Below are 13,732 nucleotides of genomic sequence, written 5' to 3'. Positions count from 1 at the left end.
TCCCATGGTATGGGAACTACCCGAGGAGAAGGTCTGACGTGGATTGCCTTCTCCCTGAAGACTGAAGCTGGTGGCCAGAAGGCTCAGAAAGTCTCCCTTGTGAGACACTGCCAAGGAGGGGGGCAGTGTGTTAGGTCAGGGTCTCCCAACCCACGGTATCAAGGAAGTAGCATTGCATGAGGACCTGAACGCCCGAGACAGAACTGCTGGCAGCCTGTCCCCGTGCCTGTCCTTGAGGTGATGCTGGGGCACCTGGGCCATCCCCAGCCACCCCCAGCCTGCAGCGGCTGATTGCTGGAACTTGGCGCCTGTGTTCCCCACAAGGCAGAGGGGAAGGTCCATTGAGAAGAGCTTGTTCCATCGCTGCACAGCTGGGCTGCGCTTGGTTGCCCTTATTTTCCTGCCTACCCCAGCCTGGGCTTGTGCCCTGGGGTGTGCTTGCTGCTAAAGATCTTGCGTTGGGCCCCACGAGCCCAGGGTGAGGTGGTGTCTCTTGCTGAGGGTAGGTGGAGTTTATATATATATCTATATAATAACTGAGCTCAGCTGAGCTTTGCATTCCTACCTTCTGGTTTTAGGTCCGGCTGTCTGGAGTACAACAGCATCCTGGTGCCTCAGCCAGGAGGTCATGTTCGCCAGCAGAGCAGGCTTTGCATTAGTGCTTTGGTAATTAAGATGCACTACTACAAATGGCAGGCAGGAAACTACAGAGACCCGATTGCTTTCTTTCTTACTTCAACAAAAGTGTTGCCCATTTTTTAGGGAAAAATGCTGAAAGTATGGAGATAAGGTAGCTGCTTTGAATTCTCTTGATGGGGGAGAAAAGGGGGCAGGAGAGAATCCACTCTGTGCTGGCAGAGGCTGGGCTGAAGCAATCGGCTGTGCAAAGTCTTACTTTTCTGGATGCAGTTGTTGCTTGGGGCTTTGGATTATATTAGCGTGGAAAAAATGCCTCCAAGTGAAGGGCCACAAATCATAGCTGGGCCAATCGGAAGGGAAAGAGGGCTATAAAATGGGAAATCAATTTAATACTCAGTGGGTGTCTGCAGCATGCTCACCCTTCCTTCAAATTACCAAAGGAAAGATTAATTAAAGTTATATTGAGCAGCAAAAATGATGGAGGGTGTGAGATGGGGCTTGCATGGTACAGCTTTCTCCATAATGAATTGACAAAGGCATCCTTGGATTTCATTACCCAGAACCTTGCCTTCTCCTGCTCTTAAAGGGCAGCTGAAGCGACGCTGGATTTCCAGCCGGCATTGCAGCCTTGCAGGTTGAGCTAACAAGGATCGCTTCATTAGCCCCCTGGGGAAGGTGCTGCCTCTGTCAGGTAGTGCCACTGTACTGTTTGTGGGTCCGATCATCTAGGGTCAGACTGAAAAATGCTCTTATCTGCTTGTGGTTTTGTTTCCTGGTTCCCACTTCTGCTCAAGTTGAGAGCCCTATGCCCTGCAAGGGGAGGGTGCAGGCAGGGGATGGGGATAGGTGGTGGCTTGGTCTCTTGTCTCCGTCTGCTGCCTTTATGTAGTCAGAATAACTTTTCAGCAGGGTGTGATTAAAAACTGTGGGAGGCCAGGGCTCATCTGGACCACTTGTGAACTGTCAAACAGGGAGAGAACTGCCTGTGGCTCCCCTTTCCCTGCATCACGATCCAGCTGCCATCTGTGTCCCTTCTGTGCTCCTCATGAAATGCTGTGCGTGGTCAGTGCTGTCTTTGTGAGAGGCTTTTCCTGCTTGCACCAGCTGCTTTTTGGGGCTGCTGTGTATTACTTTCCCCCCACCTCTTGGGGGTAGGCTTTGGGGACACCAGGGCTTTGCCTTTCTGGTGGAGTTTCAGAAGCCAACTCCTGCGAGCTGAGATGCAGCTCACCTGCTGAGTTCTACCTGTCTGCGACTACAGGGTTTCCTCCCAAGTTTCCCCTTGAAGGTCTTCACTTGGTATGATGGCAGAGCTTCCCTTAAATCTGGCTCAATATGAAGCTTTCTGTTCTTGTCCTTCCAAAAAGGAGCTGCGGCAGGGCTCCCTACGGGCATTTAAACACCTTGCATTGCAAGAGGGAGTTTCTACATACCACGATGCTCTAAGGGGAAAACTCCGCTGTGCCCAGCAGTCCAAGGTCTGGCAATCCTGGAATTTTGTTTCCTCTGATTTCTGTAATAAATTACTGAATATGCTCACTAGTGCAGGGCTGGGAGATGCAGAACTTGCTGAAGCTTTGGGCTGAGTGGATGCAGCAGCTTCAGCCTTTATGGGCAGTATGAGCACCATGGCCGTGCCCAGCTTGTGCTTGTTGTGTGTTACAGGCTGACAGTGCCTGGCTGTGGGATATTGCATGTAGAAGAACTGTTTTATTTTAAAAAACCACACTGTGTGTGTTACAGCCTCTTGGTTTAAGGCCAGTACTGGGTGTTCCTAAAATCAGTTTTAATTGATTGGGCTGAGAAGAGGAGAAAATGTTCGTAGCTTAGTGCAAATGCTGGTTTTGGCACTTCTTAAACTAGCTAGGGCGGAAGAAATAATGGTTGAATTGGTTGAATTACATGAAGTTGGCAAATCAAAGTTTGGTTTTTGTTTTGTTTCTGGCAAGGCATCTGGCCAGACTGTTGGCTTGAAGAGAAGACAGCAGGTCTATTCTGAGTCACTGTTGGCTTTTTCTTGATGTGGCTCTGAACTTTGTGTAACTTGGAAAACACAGAGACTTGTGGACACTAGCAGTTTCCCTGCACTCTCTTCTACAGGCTAGGAAGGTGTCAGCTGCTTGGCTTATGGATGTAGGTAGCTAAAGGCACAAAACAAGTGTCTCATCATCCCTGGATGCTCTAAAGAGAGGTTGTTGCTTCATAGTCCACTAGCTCAGTGCAGTAACAGATGTTTGGGTTTATTTCTAGCCTACCTTATGTGCAGACTGCTTCCTCAAACGCTAAGCAATAGCAAATGGAAGGATGTCCAGACAGGGATGGGATGGGGTGGTATCCAGCCAAGAGCTAGCACTGGAGTGGATGGAAGAAATGCTGACCTGGCAGAAGTTGCAGAGGAAAAAAAATCTCACTTTGAGGTGGTGGCACAAGGTGGGGGCATGGTGCTTGCTGGATCTGAAAGCCCTTCCTGGCTTGCGAGAAAAGAAGGTGCTGAAATCGAAGCCACTGCTCAGCAGAGTGGAGCATCTGTGGCAGCGGTGGAGCTGTGGGGAGGACACCTGTGTCCCTTGGGCAGCGGGAGGGGGCCGGGGCTGCTGGGCAGATGGCAGTGGTGTGGCAGAGCTTGGTTTCACTTGCGTGGGAATGAGGTCTCTTGAGTTAATTTAATTGCCTGTGGGGTGGCTCTGCATGTGTTGGGGATCAAACGACATAGGTTTGTGTGTCCATGATAGCTGCTTCTGCTGCAGACTGCGTACAGCCTCCAGGGAGAGAGATCCAGAGGTGCACCACAGCCAAAGCCCCCCGCACAGAAGCATTACCACAGGGCACCTGCCTTCCCCCCGAGCAGAAAGCAGCACAAACTTTACGGAGCTCACAGAGCTCAGTTCACTTTGTGTGGAAGCAAGGGGGGTTCAGCCAGTCCCCTGCGTTTTGCAGACCACTTTACGGAGTAGCATTCTTAACCCAGTGAGGTGGTCTGCAGCAGCAGCAGACATCCCCCTGCAGTGCTTTCTAATGAAGAGGCAAGTGTTTAACCATTTCAGCGCCGCAGAGGGAGCTGCTTTGCTGCCTGTGGCATGGATTGCCAGCTCCCTGCTTCACATACCTCGGCATCGCTCATGGTACCAGCAGCGGTTCACAGATCGCTGGGCTGGAGCAACTGCCATGTTGATGTGGGAAAGATGAAGACCGTGAGTAGGGAAGCCACCAGCAGCGGGAGGGTTACAAATATTAAAATGAAAAGCTCTTTCTCTTAACCTAACCATGGCAGCACTACAATTCATGCCACTGAATTTTTTGGTACTTGGTTGAAACAACATGGCATTCAGCCAAGGGAGAGCTGGTATCGTTCCTTAAAGCTGGTCGTTGCATATGCTCACGCATCTCTGCAGCTTTGGACAAACTCAAGCCCAAAATATTTCTTGGTTCCTGCGTCATCACCTTTCAGGAAAGGAGATCCATTGAACATGACTCAGAATTCCTGGCCTGTTTTGGTCTCCTGCAGATAACTTCCCAAGAGAGTGTGCTGTGGGAGCACTGCACACCATAATTTAGGCAATTCAGGTTTCTGCAGAAGTCTGAACAGGGATTCAGCCTCATTCGCAGGAGGTTTTGATGTTTTTGAAGTATTTGTTGCCATTTAGAAGTGGACCGTCATCTTGGGCATTCCTCTGCAAACTGAGACTTGCTTCTGAAATGAAATGTGCTCCTGCCCACTGAAAACTGAATTTCTGAGTCCCTGTCACCAGGGCCCCTCGCTGACACCAGGCACCAGCTCTGGCTCCGGGCACCCTTGCTGCTGGGGCAGGTTACTGCAGGAGCCTTCATACCAGCTTATCCCCAAAGGTGGCCAGTGGGAAACTTCTGATTGTTCCTACCGAGGAAAAACAAACTGGTCCAGGTGAAAATGTAACTGGCTGAATGTGGCAGTCTTGGTGCTATTTTATTGCTTGTTAGTGCTGCTTCTTTCCTGTCTTCTTTTGACTTGAGTGTTTGATGCTCGGGATCTGGCCCTGCTTCCAAAGTGTTGGTTTGGGATATATTCTCTCTCTTCTTTTGCTGGTTTCTGCCTTATTTTAAGGCTTTGCTCTTCCCTCTGACGCAGTTGTTACTTTGCCCAAAGGAATGTGTTGATTTTTCTTCAAGGTATAAATCTTAGCATCCTCCAGGATACTGTTTTGCTGGTTCCTGCACCAGCAGGCAGTTCAGCAACAGTAGCAGACCTGTCTTTCTGCAAAGAAATAAATATGGAGGTACTGAGAACACACTTTGATCTGCTGATGTATTTATTTATTGTTAGACTGCAGAGGGTTAGTGCTAATGAAAGTGTGGCCGGCCCTGAAAATTAAATCTCCTGGCTGTCAGACCTGTCAGGTTGGGGAATCATCAGCAAATGCTCAAAAATAACTGATGGTTTTGCTGGTGCACGAACAGTCATATTGTTTGCCAGGAGGTGGCACTCGGTATTGCCTACCTGTGTCTGCATGTGCCCGGCACCCCCTGCCCATAGCTCCTGCTGCTGAGGTGGGAGGTTGGTGTTCCCTTGTACTATTTGGGTATGAAACAACTCTAGAACCAGAGGAGCTGGTGCCCCAGGATCTCTCAGTAACACAGCTGATGGTGAGCAGAGATCTGGGAAGGGATACACATTGTCCCTTACAAATAGACGTGGGATGGATCTCAGGGGCAGGTTGGGAGCACACCCTTCAATCGCACTGTGAGCCACGAGCAGCCGGTGCGACTTATTGCTTGGGTGGCACAGCCCAGCCTGTGTCAGGCAGCCCCAGGCAGGCTGTGCGGGCTGCCTGACAGTGCCATCTGTTGATGCTTGCAAAATCGGGATGCCAAGGTTGATTGTGCAAACATTTCTTCCTTGGATATTCTGCACCATGCGACATCTCTGCTTGGGAACCCAGCTATCATCCACATGCAGAGGTTGTGAACATTCATGAAAACTGAGCCTGAGTCGTGAGTATTGATGGAAGGAATCTGCGGCATCCGCTTGGGTTCACATTGCTATTTGTTTTCCACGCTCATTGCTGTACTGCACTGTTGGAAACCAGCTAAGTGAGAGTAAAGTCCTTCCAGCAAAACCGCATTAAAACTGTGCTGGAAGAACTGCAATGAAGTCTGTCGGCATGAGCTGTGCCGGCTGGCCCTGATTCAGATGAGACCCTTGAGCTGATGACATGCACTAACTTAGTTAGCCCCACAGAAAGAGGGCTCCTTTGGCTCCCGTTAGAGGGCATGGCCCCCAGTCTGGGTTCAGATCCCATTCATCACCTACAACCTGCCTTTTCTTAATAGAAGCTTCAGTCAGTGAAAGAGTCTGTGTCTGAGGTGGAGCAGGATGGAGGGAGCTTTCCCAGCAGGCAGGGCATGCCTGGTTCCGAGGGCTCTTTTTCTGTGAATCTGTCACAGCTGGTCCTGGTGGGTGCTACAGGGAAAGTTGCCATGGTCTCCCATAGCGTCTGGGCGGTGACTGCTTTGGTGATCCCAGGAAATCTACAGGCTACACTGATGCCCTGGTGCAGGAGTTGGAGCTTCCCAGCAGGTGGTTGTGGCAGGCAGATGGGTGAAGGTTTTGCTCCAGCTTGGTGGCTGGAGAGCAGTTCAAACACGGATGTTGGGTGGTGTTGCTCGAGTGTGGAGTTACGTTGTTCTGCCAGCTCCCATGTTGCAGCACTCTCCAAACTATCAAGCTGCAACAAGGTCTTTTACCACCTCATACCAGCATACTCTTCATACAGTCCCTCTGCTGCCTTCTCCTCATCTTGCCTCACCCAGGGCACGCATTGTCTCTCTGCTTCTTCCTTGGCTGCTCTCTCTTCATCGGCTTTCAACCACTTAACAGAACCAACCACAGCTGCACCTGTGCCAACCCGACACCCCTGAAGCCAGCCCACAGCTGTATATTATCAATGCTAATTAACCCAGCTTCATTCCTCTACACCCATACACTTGTATAAACTCAGAGCTGACTGCAGTGAGGGTGAAGGATGTCCATCTCCAGGTATTTGTTTTGAAGTGTTAGAGATGCTTTTAACAAATCACAATATTGCATTTTGGTTTGAGATGTGTTTTTAGGAGCAATGCTATTCACTTTTCTGGCTGAATACCAGAAGTTTTTCTTGGTGATTTTTTTTTCCTACTTGTTGTCTTTGGGGGGGGTGGGGGGGAAATAAAAAAAAAAAAAAATCTTGTTAAAAGCCCTGGATGACACACACTTTTCATGGAAAAGGAATATTTTTAAACTGCTGTGAACACTTCTGTATTGAGTTCTCATAAGAGTCAGCAAAATTATTTTTCTCCCTTGAAATGAGGTTGTGCTACTCAGAACCATGGAAAGGAGAAAATGGAGACGGGGAATGGGAGAAGGGAATTGCCTCGGGGTGCTGGGGGAAAAAACAGGTTGGAGGTGATTTGCAGGGAAAAGCAGTGAAGATTTTAGAAGATGCTTTGGGCTGTCACATTGCTTTGGAGTGTGAGCCTGCCAGAGCCCTGCAAAAGGTTACTGTGGAAAATGAGGACTGTGAAGGCATCAGTGTGTTTGGACTCTGTGGCTGTGTGTGAAGCACCTTGGAGAAACTGTTCAGCCTGTCCCATGCTAGAAGGTGTTCCCCTCCCAGTACCTGCCATACCTTCCAGGTGCCATAGCATCCCTGTGCTCAGCGCACAGCACCAGCACATGGGCTGTTCTCCGTGCTGGAAGCAAAGACGGCTTTGCTAGGCTGCTTTTTCCATTTGGGTGCTGGATTTGTTTGTCAAACACTGTTGTCCTTTCCCTTTGCCCCAACAGACAAGTGCTGTCTGATTGCACATGCTGGGGGGTGGTGAGGTTAAATGTTTGGGGGGGCTGGTGCAGGTTACTCATCCAGGCAGAAGCAAACTGCCTCATATTGGTTCCATCAACCTCAATAAGAGCTGCTCTGTTCCGACTGTCCGGAGCGATTAATGCATCTTCTTAAAGAAAAGCTGGCACGCTGTCACGCCGAGCGCTAAGAGCCTGCACCTGGCTGTACACTGCAGAGTTCTCTGCCAAGAGAAATACTGGTTTCCAAGTTCATTAGCCTGCTGTTCGGAGATTTTAATATTTTTTTTGGTTTTGTTTTTGTTTTCTTTTTTTGGAAATCCTCCCACATTAAATTAAAGGGAGACCTTGGTGAGGGAAATCAGAAGGGATGCCTTGAGATGCTTCATTTGCCAGCAATCTCTGAACTTGTGACCCTTTAAAATAAACTACTTGGGCTTTCCTGTGGGACAGCTCCCTCGGGGTGGAAGCAAGCCTCTTTCGGGGTTGCGTGCCTTTAGGAAGGAGCCTTTGACAGCCCAGGAGAAGTTGCAGCACTGCATTCTCAGCCAGGACTTCCAGTGAGGAAAATTGTTGGGCTGGTTGGGGACTGTGATAAATCATGGTTCCCTGGAGCATGCTGGGACTGCGGAGAGCTGGAAATAAATGCTAGGGAAATTCAGCTTTTGTAGTGGGCCATCTCTCGGGATGATGTATGGCTTTGTAACAGAAAGAGGTTCCTTTGCTAGGGCTGGGACAAAACTGCTGCCTTCCATTGGGAAGGAAAATGTAACAATCCTGTTGGTGTAAATCTGTGCTGCAGGCTTGCCCTGAAGGATGTGCTTTGGCGTGGGCTGCCTTAGCCTGAGGAACAAATGGTGTGGTGCTGAGGGAGGGGAGCTGCTGGGAGCCCAAGGTTGTGGCAGTTAGTTTGGGGCTGAAATGGGATGGTGGGTTCGGCAGGAGGGTAGGGAATGAATATCTAGTTGGCCGGTATAGCAATGACTTATGGAATGTGGCTGGGGAGGGAATCTGGGGGCATGGGATGCCGCTTGCATCTTGGCCCCTTCACTGCTACCTTGTCCTGAGCAAGTCATTTATCTGGGTAGACAAAATGTCATGCTTTCAAATTCTTCAGACAGGAGCTATGTCAGCTTCATTGAAGACCTCAGTGTCTGCAGACAGGAGCCTGTCTCTGCTTTCTTCCACTGGCCATTCCCAGTCAGCTTGGGATGTTTGGCCATGCTGGTAGGCGTGTTAGCTGGTGAGGATCTGACAGTATTTTAAGTTCTCCTCTGTTCTGCATGAGGGCTTGGATTTCTAAGAGTTTGCTGGGTGACAGAGCCCTGTGCTCGTGTAGCAAAGGGGGGGCTCTGTTCCAGTTCCAGCTGGTGTCGGTCTGCGTGTGGGCTTGTCTGCACTCCATCCTGCTCTGGGGCTGTTGCTGTGTTTCTATACTCTGGGGTTTGGTAGCACTGTTACGGAGACCCAGCCAAAAAGCCAGAGGCAGCCTCCCTTGAGGCCATCTCCAATCCCCTGCTGTGGCCGGGTAACCAGGGGGACAGCTGCGTTCCTGGGAAGGGGCTTTGCCGCTGGGCAGCGTGTGGCAGCTGGGATGTCCCCGGTAGCAGGCATAGGCTTCTTGCCCTTCCTGCGTCCCATGCTGGTGATGCTGGCAGATGCTGTTGTACTGGCTGAGGTGCTGAGATGCAGAACAGAGGAGGTGTGTGCCACTTCAGAACCAGCATCATGTGATGTTAGGAAAAACTCTGAGTTAGCCTTTCACGATTCCTTTGCTGTGGATCTGATGGCAGGTTTCTGACACCCAGGCAAAGGTCTGTATTTCATTTGGTCTTGGTGCTGAAAGCCAGGTGATCAGTAGAACCCATTGGTTTCTCAGACCGAACGTTCTCCGATCAGTGATGCTGCTAGTGTAGCAAGTTGGATGTTTCCCCCCTGCCAAGTAGTGTAAATGTTGTTGACTTAACAAGAGAAGAAAAAAGCGATTCCATCAAATCTGGTCACTGTTGCAGACAGCCACTCAGCATCACTCCTTGCCTGGCTTACAGAGTTCTCTTGAACTGTACCACCGGTTAATTTGCTCTGTTTTTTCTTATTTTTTATTGGCCCACGCAAGCTTCTCGTATGAGTTTCAACAGCTCTGTTTGTAACCTATTTGTTATCTTGGAAAGATCTGTTCTGCTCAGTCAACTGCCTCATCACCTCTGTTTATTTTTTTCCAATTCCCACAATGGTAACTATACACTGTGCAGAATCAACGTGGTCACGATGCTCCAGGGGTATAATTTTTTCCACTCAAACTATTTCCAGCCTGTTTCTCTGAGCTGTGAATGTTGAATTACCAGTTTGTTTACCTTATTTTCATGACTTCTGACTGATACTCATTTTTACAAAATTAAAAACTCTGCAAACTTAAATCTAGGTAACTGGTCCACAAGGGGACAAATAACTGGTGTTTCTCCACTGAAGTGGAAATGGTAGGCTGGCTCTCAGCTCAGATTTGACCGATGCAGGATGCCAACCATGTGTATGGGGTCCTGCAGGCTGGCAACTGGAGTCTTTAGATACAGGCTGCTGAGCTTGAGCACTTCACTGCTGTCCTCCTGTCTTATGCAAGTTGTTAGCCTGGGGATGCTGCGGAGGCAACATCTCCATCGGTATCTGAGCTGTGGCTTGGCTAGCTCCGTTGTGCTAAGAGGATGAATGCCAAGGATTGTCCCTTTTGTAGGCTTTAATGATAAGGGACCACCACCGCCTCAATGCCTGGTTGGGAGCAGACCTGTGCCAGGACGTAACGCTGGGAATCCTGGCTGATCACCTCTTTTTGGGGGGTCTGGGCAGCGGCTGGACTGAAATGCTGTCACCTGGCCTCCGCCGGTGCCCGCTCTGTCTGTGCGTTTCAAACCGCTGCTGTGCGTTACCCTGTTCTGGCCCATGGGGTGACTGCCTCTCAGGCACTGCGCAAACCACGGAGAAATTGTACTTCCCTTCCAAAATAAAAACTAACCACGGTTTGTTTCTCTCCAGCTGCCTTTTGGGGAGATATCGCTTTAGACGAAGATGATCTGAAGCTGTTTCAGATAGACCGAAGTGTTGACCTCACAAAGCACTCGGACGGCAGCGCAAGGCACACTTCAGGTAAGGGCGGCCGGGGTGATGCCTTCTGCCCCTGACCTGGGACGAGGACAGTCCCTCGCCCATGGCGCCTGTCCCGCAGCCAGGACAGGGTGTGCGGTGCGTTGGCACGTGGCTGAGACAGGAACATCCACCTCTGAGCTCCGGTAGCTAAAATCCAAGTCACAATTTGATGTAGCTGAATCCTGTCTTGTCTGAGGGAGATTTTCAAATTTACAGCACTGGTCTCTCTCTACAAGGAACTGCCTTTCTGCTGATTTGGAAGGAAATGTGTTTGAAGTTGGACTTCAGTTTGGCGTTAGTTTTGACTCTGATTGTCCTTCCCCCCTTCTCTTGCGATGTATCATCTTACTGGTATAGTGCATTTTTTCAGCTAGTTTTACCTAGGTAAAACCCACTGCAGTCTTGCATGCTGACTACCCTTGAAGTGATGCTATAACTGAAATAGGTAACAGTCATGTTGGTTTTCCGTAAAGCCAATAGATGGGGTAACATGTGCTTTTGTTGTGCCCCTGCACAGCTCTTATGTGTGCTCCAGCTTGTGCCAGACCAGAGTTGTTTCTGGACTGGGGAGCTCTGACCAGATTCCAGCTCTGCTCTGCAGCTGGTTCGGAGGGTTTGGGGTGCTCCCTGCAGTATTTTTGTCTCTGCTCTGCTTTATGTTGCAAGAGAAAAATTGTTGGAAGCCTGTGCTCTGAGAGATACCAGGGGGACTGGAGACCAAACGTGTCAGGACAAAGTTATTTTCTCTCCCGGCTGTTACAGTCTCAGGTCAGCAAGTAGGGTGAGAGGTTGGGTAGAGACCGAAATCAGTGAAATTGTGTGTTCACCTGACCCCTGTGCATCTCAGGTCATATTGTATCATTTGTGAGGACCAGTGGCTGGTTCTGTGTCCATGTGACTGCCTAACTCTGATTTCAGAGCATCCAGGCACCGTGGAGACACTGTTCTGGGGATCGGTGCTCCGGCTGCCTGTTGGGATGAGTGCAAAAAGTGACACATCCAACACAGAGGCATGCTTTTGATGTCGATGTAACTCATTAAACTCATGTAAATGCTGAAATTCTGGGTGGAGGAGGGCTGTCTGGTGCTTCAGGTCACTGATTGCTCCCTGGGAGTGCTGTTATCCTGCACTGTTGCATCACTTAGCCCGTTTGTACCGTGTTTTGGGCTGTGGCACATTCTCAGGTGAGGAGGGTGGTTGGGGGGAGGTTGCCTTCAGAACAGAAGGTAAGTCAGAAAATGAGGACTAAGTAAGTGACCCTTTGTCTGTTCCTGAAGTCAGGTGAGCAGGCTGCTGGGGAAGCAAAGCCAGACAGTGCTTGACTGTACTGGTTTGCTTTGGTGGCTTTTTCAGTTATCATATCCAGGACATTTCTTTTTCACTGGGTGCTGGTGCCAAACCCACGCCGTCTGGCAAATAAACTGAATTTTATAAACCCACATCTGTATCACATGGTGCAGGCACTGGTGTCTTACAACCACGGCTTGTTGCATGGTTGGACTTGCCTCTTCCCAGCACCTTTTATTGACTGAGGCAAAGCTGGTCGCTTCGTACAATGCTTTGCAATAGGTGAATGTTGATGTCCCATCGTTCACTTGGCCCTGTCCTCATCTCCAGCCGGCTTTGCTGTCCCCCGTGGCTTTCAGCCCCTGCAAATGCGAGCTGGGGAACGGGCAGCCCCTGTGGCTGTCGTGCTTTCCGCAGAAGGTACACAGGGGGGTCTCTGTGCCCACCTGCCCTCTGAGGGGGCTCTCTGCAGGGGCAGAAAGGGTTGATTCTGCTCCAGCAGGGCTTGCTTGACACTCCTGAGAATTGTAAGATGGTGGTCTACTTCAGCACTGTGGGGACTGGGACTCATTCTTCCTGGGAGAAAGTCCTGATCTCTGTTTTTTTTATTTCCAATGGGAAGAATGCAATCTCTGTACAGAAACAGCCTAAGACCTTTTATGAATAAGACCTCTTGAATTATAACGTTTCAGAGTTTCCTAAAGCTGTTAATCGGATTAGTTGTATAGTGGAGGAAGTACTTAATACGTATATGCAGACACACAGGCTCTTCGTATCTGGGAGCTGGGATTCTGAACATGCTATTATGCCAGGCATTCTTCTTCCCTTGCGTTGTTTCCTTATCCCCAGAAAGCGCTGTTTGGCGGGGAGGGGAGCTGAAAGCTGTGCTGTTTGACACTGCTAGGCTGTTTACAGGCGTACACCCTATTAGCTTGTGTGGAGCATCTGCAGCTGTCAGGCTCTGGAGCAAGAATGAGGTTCCCATAGAATCATAGAATCATTTAGGTTGGAAAAAGACCTTTGAGAAAATCAACTCCAACCGTTAACCCAGCACTGCCAAGCCCACCACTAAACCATGTCCCCAAGCACTGCATCTATGCGTTTTTTAAACATTTCCAGGGATGGAAACTCGCCACCACCCCCACCACCCCCCCCCCCCCCCCGGGCAGCCTGTTCCAATGCTTGACTGCCCCTTTCCATGGAGAAATTTTCCCTAATGTCCAATGTAAACCTCCCCTGGCACAGCTTGAGGCTGTTTCCTCTTGTCCTGTTGCTTGTTATGTGGGCACTGATATCATCTATACATCTGGTATAAGTATGTACTTATGGGTGATGGGGGACATGGTTCTTCACTGGATCCGATGGAAGATGATCTGCTTTATGAAAAGCTCTGTCTTGACTGGTGAGGGCTGAGACTCAGATGTTTCAAGCTTCCCCCTTCTTCCAGCCTGTGCCTAGACAGATAGCTGTGCCCTTCCCCAGGCCCTTGAGAGAGGGAGAGGCAGGGAATCTGATCTGAGGACCATCTGGATTCTGCCACAGCTCTCTGTGCTGAGCTTGATTTCACAGCATGGATGTGCTCGAGTCTTGTCTTCTGCATTAGTCTCCCACTTGCAGAAATGCCAGAGTTGCTCTTCAGACCCTCAAAATCTGTGAGCCTGCTTGAGAGTGGGATGCCTCGAAGGTCAGTGTATCAGAGTGTTCTCCCAGCAAATACTGGAGCTAGTGTTTTATTCTCGGTATCTGGGACTTAAGGCAATGGACCAAATAGAGTTGTCTTCCCAGTGAAGTCACGGAGCAGGGTCGTGGTTCCTCCCTGCCGAGGGATGTGGGCTCAGAGCTCTCTGGCAATCCCC

At 49.8% G+C, this 13,732-nt stretch overlaps 1 protein-coding gene across 4 annotated transcripts in view; it reads left to right on the top strand.

Moving 5' to 3' along the window:
* TLL2 (tolloid like 2) overlaps positions 1-13,732 on the top strand; it is a 94,877-nt gene that overhangs the window by 26,145 nt on the left and 55,000 nt on the right. For all 4 annotated transcript variants that reach the window (XM_080400793.1, XM_080400790.1, XM_080400794.1 and 1 more), the window contains one exon: positions 10,478-10,588. In XM_080400793.1, the coding sequence (XP_080256919.1) occupies positions 10,478-10,588 (111 nt within the window). The remainder of the gene's footprint in view (positions 1-10,477; positions 10,589-13,732) is intronic.

Source organism: Falco punctatus (assembly GCF_963210335.1).
Source record: "Falco punctatus genome assembly, chromosome: 9".
Lineage (NCBI taxonomy): Eukaryota > Metazoa > Chordata > Aves > Falconiformes > Falconidae > Falco > Falco punctatus.
The sequence above is the reverse complement of the archived record's forward strand: the minus strand, read 5'-3'. Positions and strand labels throughout refer to the sequence as shown.